The sequence below is a fragment of the Vulpes vulpes genome, chromosome 3 (assembly GCF_048418805.1).
Source record: "Vulpes vulpes isolate BD-2025 chromosome 3, VulVul3, whole genome shotgun sequence".
NCBI lineage: Eukaryota > Metazoa > Chordata > Mammalia > Carnivora > Canidae > Vulpes > Vulpes vulpes.
The window spans coordinates 47,786,783-47,806,593 of NC_132782.1; the positions used below are offsets into that span (position 1 = coordinate 47,786,783).

A 19,811-nucleotide genomic window follows, 5' to 3' on the forward strand; every position below is an offset into this window, starting at 1 on the left:
CAAAGTTCCTCGTTGCATTTAGTTAATTTGTCTCGTCAGTCTTTTTAAATCTGAAGAAGCAATTTCTTCTCCTTATTTGCTTAAGAAATCAGGTGGTTTGTTTTGCTGAATTTTTCGGTTTCCTGTTTGCATCCCTATGGTATGATTCCATTTAACATGTTCATCTAGCCCCTGTATTTCCTGCAGACTGGTTATTAGATTTAGAGCCTTGATGAGTATAAAGAACTCATTGGGGATGCCTGGGTGGCTCAGCGGTTGAGCATCTGCCTTTGGCTCAGGGAGTGACCTGGTATCTCAGGATTGAGTCCCGCATCGGGCTCCCTGCGTGGAGCCTGCTTCTCCCTCTGCCTCTGTCTCTGGCTCTCTCTGTGTGTCTCTAATGAATAAATAAAAAAAAAAAAAAAAAAAAAGAATTCACTGTAAGTAATGCTGTGGACTTCCTATTGCATCATGTCAAGAGACACATAGTCTGCTTATCTCTCTTTTAGTGATGTTATGGTTAATCAGTATGTTAGGTACTGTAAGTCTGATTTATCAATCACAAAAAGAAGCCTAAAAAGATCTTTAGGCTTTTACTTTTATATTTTTAGCAGCCATTGATAATACTTGTCTAGAACCATGTTTCACTGACATTTGCAAAATGGTAATCTTGTCATTCTACCATTCCTTCTGCATTATTAGCTAAAGTTCTTACGTAAAACACTGACTTTTCAACCATTTGGTTGTCCTGAAGTGAGACAATTCTGAAGTACTTTATGTATTTACCGGTTTTCAAATAATGAGTTGATTTCCCAATGAGTTTTGTTGTTGTTGATGATGATGATATTATCATTATAAATTTGCAGATTTTAACATTTTTATGTGTTTCAATCCGTTGCAGTCATTATTCTTTTTAATGCTAAAATGGTCCCCATCTTTGGCCTTTTTAACTATCATACACACACACACATACACACACATACACACACACACACACACCTACCTACACGCATATATACATACACACACATATCTATCATGCATACATATATATTAAAGTATATCCCAAAATATAGTTTAAAATAGCAACATTAATATTATTCTAATAATTATGTTACTGAATACTGTTTTAGATTTCTTGTTTTGATTTTATAACATATCATAGACAGGGCCCACCCCAACTGCCCAGGACTCCTGTTATCTCTACACCTAGCAAGCATCCCGGACGCTGCCCCATCTTGGGTTCATGATGGACGACAAGAGGGCATCTGCCAGCAGGGTGGTTCAAGTAGTCAACCTGCATACTCTGTTAATATGGTACCTTGACAGAAGAGACAATCTTAAACCCAGTGATCAGAAGTTTTCAAATCAGTAGGACCACTATCTCACTTATCTTCAGTTTCACAGCATTCTAAAGAAAGCAAACCACATGATTTGCTGATGTATTGGGGTCCACCAGACACTACAAAAATAATAAAAACATTACCTCAGAAATACAGAAGGAAACTAGTGTCTCAAGAAGAAATTGAATTTATCCAATATGGAGGTCCAGAATAATGACTGACAGTGTCATCAGACAAAAGAATAGTCTTTACAATAAAGGACTTCTGAAATGGCACATGAGAATTTATACAGTAAACAACTTGAATAAATAATCTGTAAAAAAAAAGAAATATACAAAATTTAGGTGGACACTTATATCTCCTAATATATGTATTTTGGTCAGCTTCTCCATAAGCTTATCTAATTGTTTATATACTGATTAAAGTATACGTTAAAAAAAAAAACAAATCGGGGATCCCTGGGTGGCACAGCGGTTTGGCGCCTGCCTTTGGCCCAGGGCGCGATCTTGGAGACCCGGGATCGAATCCCACGTCAGGCTCCCGGTGCATGGAGCCTGCTTCTCTCTCTGCCTGTGTCTCTGCCTCTCTCTCTCTCTCTCTCTCTCTCTCTGTGACTATCATAAATAAATAAAAATTAAAAAAAATCTATATACTTCGCGTCCTTCCGTTTAGTAGATAAAAGGTGTTATATTATACACATTGTTTTGCATCTTGCATTTTCACCTTATACTATATCCTAGAGATCACTCTGTAGATCTTATTTCTTTTTAGAGCTGTATAGTATTCCACTATGTGAATATGTCATAGTTTATTTAGTCTGTCACTTGTTGATAGACATTTGGGCTGTTTCCAGCCTTGTGCTATTACCAATAGTGCTGTATATAGTAATAACCTTTCATGTGTGTGTTATTTCATGATTTTGCTTATCTTTGTGATAGAATTCTAGAAATAGCACTGCTAGGTCAAGGAATAATTTTGCTTTCTCTGTTGTGGTAGTTTCGTGGGGTTGGGAACTGGAGAGTAGATAATGAAAATATAACGTGCCTTATAGGTATAAGTGCTTGGAAGAAGTTCTTAAAAGAAGTTTGACTTTATCTTTTTATCTTTGTTTTCATACCTTTTCATTCTTCCTGAATACTATAATTAATTGTCACAGTGTATTTAGAAAGATGATAACATTTTGAGGGGAATTTAAAGAAATGCTAACTTTGAAGTACAATTAATCTCTTTTTTTCCTGCTTTCCCGTCTTACTACAATGTCCTACCGATTCTGGTATTGACAAGAGATTAGATACATTTAACTTGCTCAACATTTTTCTAGTTTGTTGCAGATCATCCATCAACTTCAAGGTTGTTAGCAGATACTGCCAAGTATTGAAATCCTTGCTAACTTTATTCTGTTACTTTTATAACTGTTTAACTATCATAAGTAAACTTTTTATTTATTTGTTACTTTGTGCTTAGCTTTCTTAGATTTCATCTGTGTTTTAATAAATGGAAATACTTGTGCCCCTCTGTGCAGCTTGATGTCACTACGCACTTGGTGTCTATACTCATACCTCCAACTCCATTTTTATTTTTAAAAATTATTATATCTCTTTTTTTAGAACTTAAATTTTAAGATGTAACCTAGCTCTAAAAAGAGATATTCTTACATTTGGGCAGAAATCATACAGTCTCTTTCTAACTATATGCCATTTATATTTTTTACTCTATCTCGATGTTATAGCATTTTTCAAATGATTTCTTCATTGCTACATCATTCAGATTAGCTTTTGGGTTAGAAATCTACTTATTTCTAAGAAGTTTTCTATGTCTTTCTTTTGTTGGTTGATTTTTATACTCCAATATGTCATCTTATGCCTAGTTCCTATTGAATTCTTTCTTATAGGTAATCCAGAGTGCATTGAATTTATTTTATGCTTCAAAATCTTGCTAACTTACTTAATTAAAATTTTGGTGTATTTTAATGTTGTTTGTTGGTATTTCATTTTTCCTTGTTTAGGTTCGTAACGTTCTTAATGATGCAGTGGATTTACTGGAATTCCGTGACAGAGTCATTAAAGCATCTTTGAACTATGCACACTTAGTTGTTTCAACATCTCTTCAATGTTATGTGTTCTCGTAAGCATCTTGCATTTCTTAAAAATCCAGAATTTTGTCTGTTGATGAGGAATTTATTTTCACGCTTTCATATCAGCATGGTTTCATTTTAAACTTACTTTCTTAAAACCTAACATCCTGAATTTACTCCCAGCCAGGAAGTGATTTAAAAATTAGCTAATAGGCAGTGAAAAGAAATCTAATAAAGTTTGTACATCAGAGGTTAATAACCATTTTAATTATGGAAAACACTTCCTCTGAGATAGGTTTTACTCTTACTTTACTCACAGTTCTAAGGAATTCAGTATAACTTGATTTCAAAGCCCAGAGAAGCTGCTGATAAATGATGGGAAAAGGACCCACCTAGCCGCTAGAAGAGAGGGGACAGCTAGCAGCCCGACAACAGGCTGAAAGATGTTCAGTAAGGACACAAGGAGATATTCAGGCTTACTATTGTAACCTTGGGTAATCATGAAGATTTATATTGAAAATCCAGAGTTGTCCAGAAATGATGAAAGAAAATATATTCAATCTACTTTGTATTAGAAAGCAGGGAATAATTCAGTACCTCCAGGAAACTTGTGCCTAAAACAAACATACTTGGTATTTTTCAAAATTTAACTCAGTACGTGCTGACAATTGTTGAACCGGCTTTCTGAAAACCAACCAACCAGCTTGATTTGCAGTGTTTGCCTATTTCTATGATGTAAATACTTCTAAGGCTGATTTCAGAATACCAATATGATGTCACTGAAGGCAGAATTGAAAAGAGATGATAGTAGCAAACCATTATATAGAATTGCTACCATATAGATACAACAGATGTAAATACTCTCAAGTGCATAAATAACAGTAAAATGTAATAAAAATCGTCTGGAAGTACTAATAGGTGGAGTACTTATTATCTTTGTTTTGAATATAATTCTCTTAATTATATGTTTATAATTTAATTTTAAATAATAGCTCTATTTAACAGTCGGCTTGCAAAATTCCTGAAAATATACCACTTGATACAAGCTAGCTCTAACATGCTACCAGCTGACTTCTCAACTTTCCAGAAAACTCAAGTAACCACTATGTTACTTTCAAGAGTTGTAAATAGTTAAGGGTTGTTTTTTATATTCTGTGCTTATATTACATTATGTGGTTATAATTTAACCATTGAATATAAAATTGAAAATATGAAGACTACATGTGTCTTATTCAGAACTGTACACCCAGTGCCCAGCACAGTGTTTAACATGTAGTAGGGCCTTAATAAAAAAATATTTTTGTATGAATAAATTAATCAAAAAACGAAATATAGGGCAGCCTGGGTGGCTCAGCGGTTTAGCGCTGCCTTCAGCCCAGGGCGTGATCCTAGAGACCTGGGATTGAGTCCCACATTGGACTCCCTGCATGGAGCCTTGCTTCTCCCTCTGCCTGTGTCTCTGCCTCTCTCTCTCTCTCTCTCTCTCTCTCTCTCTGTGTCTCTCATGAATAAATAAATAAAATCTTAAAAAAACAAAAACGAAGTATAGTGGTATCTTGGATTCCTAAGCCCAGTAATAACACAACACAAAGGTATCCAATTTGATTAACAACAACAATTCCTACAACTATTTATCAAAAATTCTCACTCACTACTAATCAGCTACTAATCAGAATCTGCAACTTTGGAGAGCAGCTGAAAACTAAATGGAGGAAGCAGAGAAGAGAGGGGATAAAGAAACAGGTGGCTCAATTTAGGTGAAATTTTTTCTTACATGAAAGAGAAGGAGCAACAGTAAGAATTTGGGAAAAGTCAAGAAACATACCAAGTTGAACAGTTGCTATATAGGGAAGGGATTATAGAAAGTGAAGAAATTTCACAATCACTTAGTGCACATAGTCATTTGAATAATTAATTTTCATGGAGTTGAGGAAAAATACAGAAGATATTTTCAGTTTAATGGTCTGTTTGAAGAAAGGTAGGGTTCTTAACCACCCCAAATTGAAGGGTTTATTCTGCTAGTTTTGGTGGCAATGACATAATGTTTGAATCCATAGGATTAGTATCATATGTTACTCATATTAGAGATTGCTTTTTAAAATGCTTACCAAAAGTTTAGCAGCTGTTATTTAATTTTTTTTGTCACTCTACTTTTCACCTACTAGTTAATATATGGCAAAATATAAGATTACTTTCTTCTTTTCTGGCTTAGTCTTGCCTCCCTCTCTTGTCAAGACATTTATTAAGGTACAAAATATTCATTAAAGTGAAATACCAGGAAGTAGTAGTGGAAATGAGGTAGTGCTGAGGCCTATCATCAACCAAATATATTGCATCAAATTAAAAAAACCTACTAGTATTTTTATTTTATTTATTTATGTATTAAAGATTTTATTTTTAAGTAATCTCTACACCATGGGGCTCAAACTCACAACTATGAGATCAAGAGTTGCATGCTCTACCAACTGAGCCAGCCAGAGGCCCCAAAAAACCTACTAGTATTTTAGATAATGGCAACTATCATTTATTGAGCCCTATTATACTATCTTTTATGGTCATGGTCGAATTTACCCTGTGTGTTAAGTATTATTATTATTCCCATTTTACAAGATGAAGAAACTAAAGGGCACACAGAGTATATCAGTAACTCACCCTAGGTCAAATTACTTAACTTCCTTGCTGAAGAAAGAGCTGGAGTTTAACTCCATGTTCTTAATAACTGTTAATCCCTTTTTTAGTAATAAAAATAAACTTTTTAAAACTAGCATATAAGCAATATAGTGGTTTGTATGAAAAGAAGTTCCAGAAAAAAAGAATAGTATATAAATATTCTCTTAAATTTTCATTTGATTTTTCAAATAATTGTATAGAAAAATACCCTCACTCTATTCACCAGTATGGCTGAGGGAGTTTATATTTCCATAGCAGGCATATTCTATCCCAGTTGTTATAAATATCAGATGTTTTCCAAGGTGACATTTAAAAAACCTCACAATCACTATTCTTATCAAAGAATGAAGATTAATTTTAATGACTAAATAAATGAAGCATGCTATATCTTTTCTAAAGTACAAAGCACATATCTTTATCATACCTCTGAACATCAGACTTATTAATTATTAGTAGTTTATTCATTGTTTTGCTTTGTGTATGCATTTACTTATTGAAATGGGTGTCAGACTCTTTGCATTAGCCAATATTAGTTTTCCACAGTGTGCCCACTTACTGCAATCTTCCCCTTCTCTCATTTTCTGGATCTGAATATGAGATTTAATCTGATTTAAGAATTGGTTCCATGAAGGTAATTGAGAGGAATTCAGAATATACAAGAGTAAGAAAACATTTTAAACTGTGAAACTTTGGTAATTGGGGTGGGTTTTCAGTTTGTAAATGTTCTCTTCCCTTTTCCTATCTTTGAATCATAATTCACTATAGAAACCAAAGGAGTTTTTTGTTCATTTATTCAATAAGCATGGTCAACAGCTTACATTTATATAGTATTTTGCAGTTTATAGACTGCTTCACAGAAATTTTCCCTCAGACCAACAATAACATTGGGAGACCTATAGGAAAAATATTCATGTTCATAACATTATTGTTATTATAGTTTGTTCAGTATCTACTATATAACAGGGAGTTAGCTAGACACTTTAGATGAGTTTCCATTATCTCCATTTTACAAATAAGGAAACTGTTGCTTAGGAGGTTAAACTTATTAAGATCATATGACTGACAGGTGGTGAAACCAGATTGCTAATTGTGATTTGTTTAGCCAAAAATGTGTCCTTTCTTCACTATGCCATGCTGCTACTATTTATCAGATAAGAAACATAAAATGACTTGCCCAAATCACAGAGGTAATAAATGACAGAACTTGCACTTAGGATTCCTCAATTCATATACTGTGATATCTAGAATAAACATTTGTTGAATGTTTACTATTGAATACTTATTACTTATACAGAGTTTGATTTCTAGTCAGGGATACAGACATGTAAGTGAATGACTTTAGAACAATGTACCAAGTGCTATAATATAAATATATACAGTTACTATGAAGCTGGTGACACTACTTAAAATGAGTACTTATTGGTATTTTAAATGTTAATATCCATTTTATTTGTCTTTTAGTACGAAGAACTGGAATACGCCACTTATATTTGATCTCAAAGAAGGAACTGTTAGTTTAATACTGCAGGCAGAAAGGTATTTGTGTATCATATTTGACTATTGAATTTGGGGTTAAAATATTTCAGATTGCAGTTAAGCACTCTTTAAAGCATGCCATTTAGAATGGTGCATTTGTCATTCGGAATCTATTTACTTTAAAGAAAAAAGTAAGAATAAGCTGTTAGGTCAAAGGTTCTGAAACTTCTTGGTCTCAAAATTTCTCTCTCTTTTTTTTTTTTTTTAAAGTAGTCTCCATCCAGCATGGAGCCCAACATGGAGCTTGAACCAGTGACCCTGAGATCAAGACCTGAGCTCAGATCCAGAGTTGGACGGTTAACTGACTAAGTCACCCAGGCACCCCACTCTACACTCTTAAAAAGTTCTTGAGGGTTACATATAGATTATATATATCAGCATTTACTATCCTAAAAATTTAAACTGAGAAATGTAAAAGATATTCATTTATTAAGAATGATGAGGCTAAATTTATTACAAGCAAAGATCAAAGTAGTAATCTGAGGAAATGGGCGAGTTGGGGCACCTGAGTGGCTCAGTTGGTTAAGCTTCTGACTTCAGCTCAGGTCATGGTCCTGGGGTCCTGGGATCAAGCACCAGGTTAGGCTCTGTGCTCAGCAGGGAGTCTGCTTCTCCTTCTCCCTTTGCCCTTCCTCTTGCTCATGTTCTTTCTCTCTCTCTCTCTCTCTCTCTTAAATAAATAAATAAATAAATCTTTTTTAAAAAACCCAAAAGAATGGAGGAGTTACAAAGAGATCATTTTGACCTCAGGGCCCTTTATTTTCTATTCTGTTCTGTTCTTGCTTTTGGTTTTAAGTATTGGTTGAAACACATTGATTTTATGAGCCACTGCTAGGCTGTGACCTGAAGTTTGGAAAATAATATTCTTTATCCACACTTTCAGTGTATACAGGATGATGAAACTCCAGGCCAACAAACTGGAGTAAAGTGGGAATAGCTATTCCTCAGGAACCCACACTTTTCCATGAAAACTATCATCAATCAGTCTGTCAAGTATAGTGATATCCTACTGAATCAGAGGTCAGTCTTAGAAAACTACAACCCAACAAAACCAGGAATGAAGTTTGAAAATAGAATCAACAATTACCTAAAATAGCTACCCATGAAATCTTTGCACTAAAACCATGTATTTTATTCTTTATTGCTTTACTTACCACGTAGGCAATCTTTTAGTAGTGTTATTATTAGGTTTTCTTACCTACAGCCTTTTATGAATAATAAACCAGAAGAGGAATGCTGGTGAGCTGTTCAAGGCTGGCACAAGGGCAGAAAGAAAAGTAACTGCCTGGCAAGGCAGCATAGAGAAAACTAAAAGCACCCAACTGTATAACTGAATAGCTTAATTATTCTGATGCACCAACAGATTCTCATCTACCATTCTCAGTACCAAAGCCGTCAGTTAAACAGTTACTGAAGAGTATGATCATCATATTGATGACCTTGAGTGATTGAGAAAATTGTGTCAAATTTTTTATCATTTGTTAAATAAAACTGAAATGTATTATTTTGTTATATCATAAATTTTAATACAAAAAGACATCTTTGCCACTTAAAAGGTAAGATCTCAGCTATCTAAAAAACTGTATTTCTGGAATTCTTTTTACTTGAACAATACCAAATAAATTTATTTATACATATAAGTGTATTGAATATGCTCTTAATAAAGGCATATGTTAATGGCATAACTAATTAAGCAATTAAAGAATAATTTACTTCCTAATGCTTGTCCTATTTCTACACTTAGAATTATTTGCCCTCTGAAACACGATGTTTACTCACAAGGAGGTTAAAAGCTTATAGTGTCTTGTTTAGGAGAGAAAAAGGTTTTAGTATTGAAACAAAGAAAGAACATATACTAATATGATGTGTCACTTTGTCAACATTAGCAACTGTTGTTTTCATACTCTAATGTGTAAGGGCCAAACCCTTCAATTAAACTACACACCAATATTCAAGTATTAATTTAATTAAAATGTATATATTTGTTTCCATGGCAAGAAAGAACCCTTAGCAATTCCTGAATCAAGGATATTATGGTTTTATGTGTTCAGCATTGAGGAAACAAGTACTCCAAAAGAGCAGTAGTATGAATGTAAATTATTGCAACCTTTCAAAGGGCAGTTTAACAGTCTATATTAAAATTTTGTAAGTATGTGCCCTTTGATCCAATTATTGCATTTTTAGAAGTTATACTAAGGAAATAAGTAAGGTAGATATGCAGAGATGTATGTATACATTGTTTAAAACAGTGAATGATTTAACATAAATGTCTATTGGGAATGAGTTAATAAAATTAAATTACGATATACCCATACTTTGCCCTAAGTTATATCTATAAAGATAGGATTGCAAAAGATATTTTGCTTTCTCTTTATTGTTTGAATTATTTGTTGAAATGCCATAAACTTTCAAAGGAAAGAATTAGATTTTTCCAAAGAATATTCTCTAATATAAAAATGAAAATATAGTAAGCTTCTATTTGAAAATTTAATTTTATTCTTTTTTTTTTTAGACATTTTCTTCTTGTAGATGGTGGTGGTATCTATTTATATTCTTATGAAGGCCGCTTCATTTCTTCTCCAAAATTTCCTGGAATGAGAACAGATATTCTGAATGCACAGACTGTATCTCTGAGTAATGATACCATAGCAATAAAAGACAAAGCTGATGAAAAAAGTAAGTGAATTTTTATAATTTTCCATTTTCCAAATTTCATGAAATTTGTTAACACTATTAAGTTTCCATAAATTAAATTTCACTTTTTTATCCATTAATATGTTAACTTTATATGAAAGAATTATGAGCTTCCTAATTTGTCCTAAGCATGAATTAAAGAACTTTAATTCTTTGGTAATTCATAGAATTTTAGAGTTAGAATTATCTGCATTTTCAGAAATGTGGATTTATCTGCCAATAAATTATCTGTTTTACTTACATAAGTTTTGATTGTTGAACAAGATAATCATGCAATTCTGTTTTGCTGTAAACAGAAAATCAGAAAAACCAAAATAAAATTATTATTGTAAACTGATATAAAATAAGCTGGAAAATATTTTCCTTATGTTCCTTTTAAAAGAAACTAGTATTCATTGATGGTTAAATAGAGGTATATGCTAACAATAGAAAACACAATTGAAGTACCTAGAATTGCTAAACTATGAAATTTTCCTTCAAGGGGGCCCATATGAAACCACTGGTTTCTTCCTAATTTGGGCACTCCCATATAAGCAGGATACTTGCACCAAGTACGGTAATCTACAACTTTAAGTGACTGATTAAGTAGTAGAGGTACTAGTGCTTTTGACTTCCTTCTTCTCCTCAAACACTTGCACGAGTATCCTATGATATTAGTGTGGGTGACTATTTGAAACAAATGTCTGGGTATGGGGAGAGTAGAAATTAGAGAGCAATTTACTTATGTTTAGAAGCAACTCTTATAGTCCACAGCTTCTTAGTTGTTCTTTCTACCAGTTTCTGCTACATACTAACACTAAAATACAAGTTCAGCCTCCCATAGTTCATGGCCACTTACAGTTGTAGAAAGAAGTAGACAAGTCCATCCATATACCTCCATCTCTTTATAATATGTACAATCAGCAAAAGGATGGAATGCTTTTATTTTTTAAAAAGTTATTAGTCTGGGGGCACCTGCGTGGCTTAGTCAGTTAAGCATCCAACTCTTTATTTTGGCTCAGGTCATGATATTGAGCCCTACATCAGACTTCATGCTCAGTGCAGTGTCTGCTTGAGATTCTCTCTCTCTCTGCCTCTCTCCCAGTTTGCATACACTCTCACTCTCAAGATAAATAAAATCTTTTTTTAAAAAGTTATTAGTTTGCATCACTATAAAAAAACTGAGTTTAGGCCAAGCTCAAAGCATTTTGTAATGGAAGCCAAATTTTTGAAATTTTTCTTGCTATGCTTAATTAAAACTTTTGTTATAGTGTTTTTCTTTTTCATTTTTTTCTGAGCAAAATTGCCAATTTTAAAGCATAATTTATTGTTACAATATTATTTCTTCTGTGAATATAGCCACTGACCTCAGACTTAACATTCCTAAAGTTTAATAACAGCTAATAATCAATATACTAGAAGTGTGATCCTCTGGAATTTAAATGTCATGTTATACATATTTCAGCATTTTTACGATCTGTATAAATTATTCAAACTTTTTGGCTGACTACATATGCCACTACTGTCTTTTCATGCCATTTCTCTTTTCATTTTTGTAAACCTTGTGCATGTTTGGTCATATAAAATTACTCCATTTGTGATGAATTGTAGAGTAATTTGGGAATTATTTAAAGAGAATAACCAAAACAAAGCAAACACTCCAACAATCTTCCCCTCATCCCCTAACAATCTTTTTATTTATTTATTTTTAATTTTTAAAAAGATTTTATTTATTTATTTTAGAGAGAGAGAGATAGAAAGCACAAGCGGTATGGGGAGGGGCAGAGAGAAGAGAGAAGCAGATTCCTTGCTGAGCAGGGAGCCCAGCATGGGGCTGGATACCATGACCCTGAGAGCATGACCCAAGCAAAGGCTGACGCTTAACTGACTGAGCCAGCAACCCCACAACAATCTTTTTAAAAGAGAAACACTTTTCTTTATACCACTGTCATGTTTGAGACTAGAGTAATTCTTTGGTGAACAGAGAAGGGGACAAAGGCAGAATTTCCTCTTGGCTGCTTCAATACAATATCTCCTGTAGTTTTTACAACTTGGTCTGCTTCAGAACATCAGAGAAAGCTGGGGTTGGAAATACAGAACTTGAATTATCATTATTTAGATAATGCTTGATGTCATGAAAGTACATGAAATCAGAGAAAGTAGGTACTGTGAAAAGATGACCTAAAACAGAAGCTTAGGAACAGGGGTCACCAGATGAAGAGTAATTAGCAAAAGTGAATGAGAGATGGTCCAAAATAGGAGAGAATCAGGAGAAAACTGTTATATGTAGCCTGCGTAAGAGTTTCAAGAAAGAGAATGGTGAGGAGCACCCAGTGCTGCTGGGAAGTCAAAATGGAAAGTAGACTCTTTGAATGGGCAACATAGCAGTCATCGGTGATCCATGCAGGAGTCATTGCATCATGTAGAACATAGATAGGAGTTGTAAAAGTTGAAAGCCTGTTGTTTCAGGAAGTCTGGCATTAAGAGAGACAAGGAATTAATAGAGATTATTCCAGTGGGGGAGAATTTTTTTTTTTTTTTTTTTAACAAAGGCAACTTCAAAATGTTTGTAGTACTAAGAATGAATCGGATGAAAAGGTGCAGGTAAAGGTGCAGGAGAAAGTGGTGATAGTTGATAGGATTGTATCTTAGAGAAAGCTGGGAAGGTAGAATGACAATGTATAGGTAAAGAATGTGGTCAAGGTGAAGTAGTAAGAGTACCAGATACCCATTCACCTGAAATCAGATCATGTAAGATAAGGACCAGGACTAAGGGTTGAAGATAACTTCGAGGGAAATTCAACTGTTGTAGGTTACCAAAGGTTTCGTTTTTATATAGCAAAAATTTTTTTTAAGATTTTATTCATTTATTCATGAGAGACACAGAGAGAGAGAGAGAGAGAGAGAGAGAGAGAGAGAGAACAGAGACACAGGCAGAGGGAGAAGCAGGCTCCATGCAGGGAGCCTGATGTGGGACTCGATCCCTGGTCTCCAGGACCAGGCCCTGGGCAGAAGGTGATGCTAAACTGCTGAGCCACCTGGTCTGCCCCTATATAGCAAAAATTTTAAATTTACATTATCTCCTTGAATATTTCATATGTATTTTGTGGTTTCCAAACAAATGTTTTGTCTGTCTTAAGACCAACTCTTGATAACCTATGGAAAACATTTATTTCAAAATATCTGCTCTGTTTCGATAGTGTATTTATTTCCCTCAGCTATTGGTTAGCAAGACAAATCATTGTTAACAGCCCTCAAAAAGAAAAATAATTTAGATTTAATGCTAAAATAATGGTGATACAATTAAAAAATAATTACTTTACAGACTGCATCTTATTTGCATGTATTCATTCCCCTAACATAACTCTAAAAATTAAGGGGTGTTCTGGGGATATGGAGAAGACAGTTCTGGAACCTTTTCCTCAGGAGTTCAGGGAAATTCTCGGGCTGGAAGTTAGCTGAACTCCCAAATCAAATGTTTTTGACAAATACAGGTTCTTAAAGAGACCTCTCCAACTCCGAATACATAGTTCTGAGGGAGGGACACCTGGCTGGCTCAGTCAGTAGAGCATTCAACTCTTGTTGAATAATTCATGTTGGATGTAGAGCATACTTTAAAAAAAAAAATTCTGAGGGAAACCAAAAATTTTGATACTATAGAACTTTGAATATTCTATAGTAAGGTCATGAATATGAATGTGTAAAATAATATTGATTACTTAAAGAGATTTTCAGTTGTTAGTAGATAATCTGTTTTTACCCCTAAGTGAGATATACTACACTACAAATCTGATGTTAAGGTGAGAATCCTCCAAAAGATTGCCTTGACTTCAGATGTCAAATACAAGTCTTGGTGGATCCCCAGACCACCTGTACTTCTGACCAATTGGCTACATATACAGGGGTTTCCATGATCCTTTCAGGTTCAATAGCTTGTTAGAATGACCTCAACTCAGGAAAGTTCTATATATATGACTACAGTTTTATTATGAAGGATACACATAGTATGATGCCTGGGAACTTCTGTGCCCTCTTCTCATGAAATTAAAGTGGTCACCCTCCCAGAATATACACGTGTTCACCAACCAGGAAGCTCCAGTGAGCTTTGGTGTCCAGAGTATTTTTGGCTTATTACATGGCTAATTAGGCATGATTACTAACATCAATGACTATGTGATTGAACTCAGTCTCCATCCCCAGAGGGCAGGGTTGGGGGAGAGCTAAAAATCCCAACCCCCTAATGATTAAACTTTCTGGTGACCAGTCCCTTCCTGAAGCTATCTAAGGGGCCCACCAAGAGTCACTCATTAGTGTAACAGTGACACTTCCATCATTTGGGAGATTCCAAGGCTTTTGTGTCCCAAGAATTCAGTACAAAGACCAAAGAAATTATATTTTATACCACAGGCCATTCCTGGTCTTTGACTATGGATCCCTGATAGCAAAAGGTCATCCCCCAAAATAGTATGAACATGCCTAAAATTTGGAGGAATCAGTGTAGACCAGGGATAGGAGGCTTTTAACTCAGAAATTTCCAATATATTTGAGCATCAATATCAGTATTATTATAATCACACCAACAATGCCAGTGTTTACTATATTGAAAAATGAGTCAAGGGGTGCCTGGGTGGCTCATTTGGTTGAGCATCTCTTCATTTTAGCTTAGGTCATGATCTCAGGGTTGTGAGTTCAAGCCCTGAGTGGGGCTCTAATCTCAGCATCTGCTTGAGATCTCAGAGTCTGCTTGAGATTATCTCTCTCCCTCTGCCCCCTCCGCACTCTCCAGTGCTCTGTCTCTCTAAAATAGATAAATCTTGAAAAGAAAGAGTCAAAAGACACTTACTTTCCTAGAGTCACTCTAGTCCTTAGTAATTAGTCCATGCCATCATCACGTTGTATAATCAAAATGTCTTCCAAGGCAAAGCCACCCAAGTATATAGAATTCCATTTAATCTTGTCAGGTTGCAAAAGCAGGTGGGTTCTCAGCAATATATAGCTTCGTTTTTTTCTTTTTTCTTTTTTTAGCCAAGTATAATTAACATACAGTGTTATATTAGTTTCAGGTATACTATATAATGATTTAACAATTCTGTTCATTACCCAGTGCTCATCATAAGTGTACTTTTAATCACCTTCACCTATTTCCCCCTCCGCCATCTCCCCACCCACTCCTTCTCTGGCCACCACCAGTTCTCTATATTTAAGACTCTTTTTTTTTGTCTCTCTCTCTTTTTAAAATTCATTTGTTTTATTTTTTAAATTCCACACATGAGTGAAATCATATGGTATTTGTCTTTCTCAGACTGATTTATTTCACTTAGCATTTATACAGTCTCCGTCCATCCATGTTGTTGCAAATGGTAAGATTTCATTCTTTTTAATGATTGAGTAATATTCCATTATATATATATAAATCTCACACCTTTTTTTACATTCATCTGTGAGTGGACACTTGAGTTGCTTCCATATCTTGGTTAGTGTAAATAATGCTGTAGTGAACATAAGGATGCACCTTTTTGAATTAGTGTTTTCATGTTCTTTGGGTAAATACCCAGTAGGGGAATTTACTGGGTCATTTGGCAATTCTGTTTTAATTTTTTGAGGAACCTTTATACCGTTTTCCACAGTGGCTGCATCAGTTTGCATTTCCGCCAACAGTGCATGAAAGTTTTTTTCTCCACAGCCCCAGCAACACTTGTTTCTTGTGTTTTTGACTCTAGCCATTTTGAAAAGTATAATTTTGATTTGTGTGTCCCCGACAATTAGTGAGGTTGAACATCTTTTCATGTGTCTGTTGGCCATCTGTATGTCTTATTTGGGAAAATGTGCATTCATGTCCTCTGCCCATTTTTAATTGGATTATCTTGGAGGGGGTGTATAAATTCTTTATATAATTTTGTATATTAACCTCTTTCCCTTATCAAATACATCATTTGTAAATATTTTCTCCCATTTAGCAGGTTGTCTTTTTTGTTTTGTTAATGGTTTCCTTCACTGTGCAAAAGCTTCTTATTTTGGTGTAGTCCCAATAGTGTAATTTTGCTCTTGTTTTTCTTGCCAGAGGAGACATATCTAGAAAAATGTTTCTATGGCTGATGTCAAAGAAATTACCGCCTATGTTTTCTTCTAGGAATTGTGTGGTCTCAGGTCTCACATCCAGGTCTTTAACCCATTTCAAATGTATCTTTTGTGCATAGTGTAAGAAAGTGGTCCAGTGTCATTCTTTTGCATGTAGATGGCCAGTTTCCCAACACCACTTATTGAAAAGACTATATCCTTCCCATTGTATATACATGCCTCCTTTGTCATATATTGATCATAAAAGCATGCATTTATGTTTGAACTCTGTTCTGTTCCATTGATCTATGTGTCTGTTTTTGTGCCAGTACCATAGTTTTTATTACTACAGCTTTGTGGTATATCTTGAAATCTGGGATTGTTGACAAAACATGAGAGACACCTAACTCTGGGAAATGAACAAGGGGTAGTAGAAGGGGAGGTGGGTGGGGGGTTGGGGTGCCTGGGTGATGGACACTGAGGGGGGCACTTGGCGGGATGAGCACTGGGTGTTTTGCTAAATGTTGGCAAATTGAACTCCAATAAAAAAATTAAAAAAAAAAAGATATCTGGGATTGTGATACCTCCAGTTTTGTTCTTTTTCAAGATTGCTTTGGCTATTTGGGGGTATTTTGTGGTTCCATACAAATTTTAAGATTATTCTAGTTATGTGAAAGATGCCATTGGCATTTTGATAGAGATTGAGTTAAATCTCTACCTTGCTTTGAGTTGAATGGGCATTTTAATAATATTTGTTCTTCTAATCCATGAGCAGGGATCTTCCCATTTGTGTCATCTTCAGTTTCTTAAATTTGTGTTTTATAGTTTTCAGAGTATAGGTCTTTACCTCCTTGGTTAAGTTTATTCCTAGTATTTTATTATTTTTGGCAGTTGTGAGATTGTTTTCTTCATTTCTCTGATACTCCATTATTAATATATAGAAATGCAACCGAGTTCTGTGTATTTTGTCTCCTGTAGCTTTACTGAATTGAATTCACTTATCAGTTCTGATAGTTTTTGGTGAGGTCCTCAGGGTTTTCTATATTTAATATCATGTCATGTGCAAATAGTGAGTTTTACTTCTTCCTTACCAATTTGGATGCCTTTTATTACTTTTTCTTGTCTGATTGCTACAGCTAGGACTTGCGGAACTATGTTGGATAATAGTAATGGGAGTGTACATCCTTGTATTCCTGATTTTAGAAAGAAAAGCTCTCAGTTTTTCACCATTGAGTATAATGTTAGCCATGCTTTTTCCTATGTGGCCTTTATTATGTTGGGTTATGTTCCCTCCAAACCTACTTTATTAAAAAAAAAAACAAACAAAAAAATAAACCTACTTTATTGAGAGTTTAAATGAATGAATGTTGTAGTTTGTCAAATGCTTTTTCTGCATCTATTAAAATGATCATATGGTTTTTATTCTCTTTCTTACTAATGTGATTTATCACATTGATTGATTTGCAAATATTGAGCCACACTTACATCCCTGGAATACATCCCATTTGATTGTGGTGAATAATGTTTATAATGTATTGTTGGATTTGGTTTGCTAATATTTAGTTGAAGAATTTTGCATCTATCTTCATCAGAGATATTGGCCTGTAGTTCTCTTTTAGGTAATGTCTTTATCTGTATTGGGTATCAGGATAATGCTGACCTCATAGAGTGAATTTGGAATCTTTACTTCCTCTTGTATTTTTTGGAATAATTTGAGAAGAATAGGTATTAACAACACTTTAAATGTAGAAATCACCTGTGAGGCCATCTGGTCCTGGACTTTTGGTTTTGGGGAGGTTTTATATTCCTGATTCAATTTCATGGCTATTAATCAGTCTATCCAAGTTTTCTATTTCTTCCTGCTTCTGTTTTAGAAAGTTACATGTTTCTAGGAATTGATGCATTTCTTCTAGGTTGTCCAATTTTTGATATATAATTTTTCAAAATATTCTCTTATAATTATTTGTATTTCTGTAGTGTCAGTTGTTATTTCTCTTTTCATTTCTGATTTGATTTATATGAGTCCTCTCTGTCTGTTTTTTTTTTTTTTAAATGAGTCTGGCTAGAGGTTTATCAATTTTGTTGATCTTTTCAAAGAACCAGCTCCTGACTTCATTGATCTGTTCTATTGTGTTTTTTTAGTCTCTGTTTCATATATTTGTGCTCTAATCTTTATTATTTCCTTCCTTTTACAGGCATTGGGCTTTGCTTTTCTTTTTTTAGCTGTTAGGTATAAAGTTAGGTTGTTTTGAGATTTTTTCTTGCTACTTGAGGTAGGCCTATATTGTTTTTCTCAGGTAATATTTCTCCTTTTCTCTATTTGTAAAGAACTGGTGGGCTGTTTCTACCACTGGGCAATATAACTGCATTCACATTTGACCCCATATTTGCCAGTTGGAGTGGAAGTACAACCCACTCCATCAGGTCCTTAGAAATTCTGACCTAAAAGTTAATAGTTTCTTGCCTAGGAATCATCTCTGCTTTTGATAATTGTAGTTGCAACCTTGGCCCTGAGACCACTGTATCTAGTAAGAAGAAGAAAGTTGAGGTGATATGGGAGAGAAAGGGAAAAGTATACCCATCATACCAGATTCTCCCATTGTGAGAATAATTGCAGTCGTACTAGCATCTTCTTTAGCCCTTATTTCCTATTTCCAGTGAAATTGCAGGGGAATTTATCTAGTGTGGACACACTCTTTGCTCCCTTTATATGGAATGTCAGTACACACTTATGAATGCTTGTAAGCTGGTTCTTCATGCCTGTATTCCCTCTCTCCTCATTTTAAACAATCATTATTTTCATTGCCCATTCTAATTCTTTACCAAACTATTATTCCCAAAAAGCATCTCTCTGCCATTGTTGGACATGATGGCTGTAAAGTATGTCCCTTGTTCTGAAGAAATGTGATTCAGTGGTCCAAATCAGTGCAATATCTTCTGCTCCAGTTCTTTGATAGTACTCTGAGCATTTGCATCTACCACTGGGTAAGCAAAGCCCAACTCAGAGCCAGTGTCTATCTCCCATCAGGACCCACTTTTAGCCCCGCAGGGCTACCGGCATCAGTCTGACTTGCCAGCTCTGTACAAGGACTCCCCCCAGGGAATCTTCCCCATAGCCACCTGCAATCTCTAAATCTCTCTTGTTGGCAGACAAAACAGTTCCTGTTGACATTTTGTGCCTCTGAGGGTGCAAAAGGAGCATGTCTAGATACAACGTCTCTCTGCATTGTTTCAGTTCCACTCACTCCATTAACCCAAGTGGCTACCTCAAGTGAGCACACTTGCTCGTCCATTCCAGGCATCTTCTGATGCTGGAAAGGGGTTCTTCTCACGGGCACTGACATGGCCTACTTGAATGCACCCTTCAGATTCCCATAGTGATTTCCATAGGGTCGTGCCCCGGAAGGGCACCCCTTTAATAAGCCAATCTTCCGTTGCCCTTCTGCCTGACCATGTGGCCGAGCCATTGGCCACTGCCT

The 19,811-nt window shown here is 35.0% G+C and overlaps 1 protein-coding gene and 1 pseudogene across 8 annotated transcripts in view; both read left to right on the forward strand.

The window, feature by feature from the left end:
* IFT80 (intraflagellar transport 80) overlaps positions 1–19,811 on the forward strand; it is a 127,801-nt gene that overhangs the window by 84,794 nt on the left and 23,196 nt on the right. For all 8 annotated transcript variants that reach the window (XM_026016446.2, XM_072752370.1, XM_072752375.1 and 5 more), the window contains 3 exons: positions 3,328–3,446; positions 7,528–7,602; positions 10,115–10,278. In XM_026016446.2, coding sequence (XP_025872231.2) covers positions 3,328–3,446; positions 7,528–7,602; positions 10,115–10,278 — 358 coding nt within the window. The remainder of the gene's footprint in view (positions 1–3,327; positions 3,447–7,527; positions 7,603–10,114; positions 10,279–19,811) is intronic.
* On the forward strand, positions 1,132–1,613 carry LOC112933298 (alpha-ketoglutarate dehydrogenase component 4 pseudogene; annotated as a pseudogene).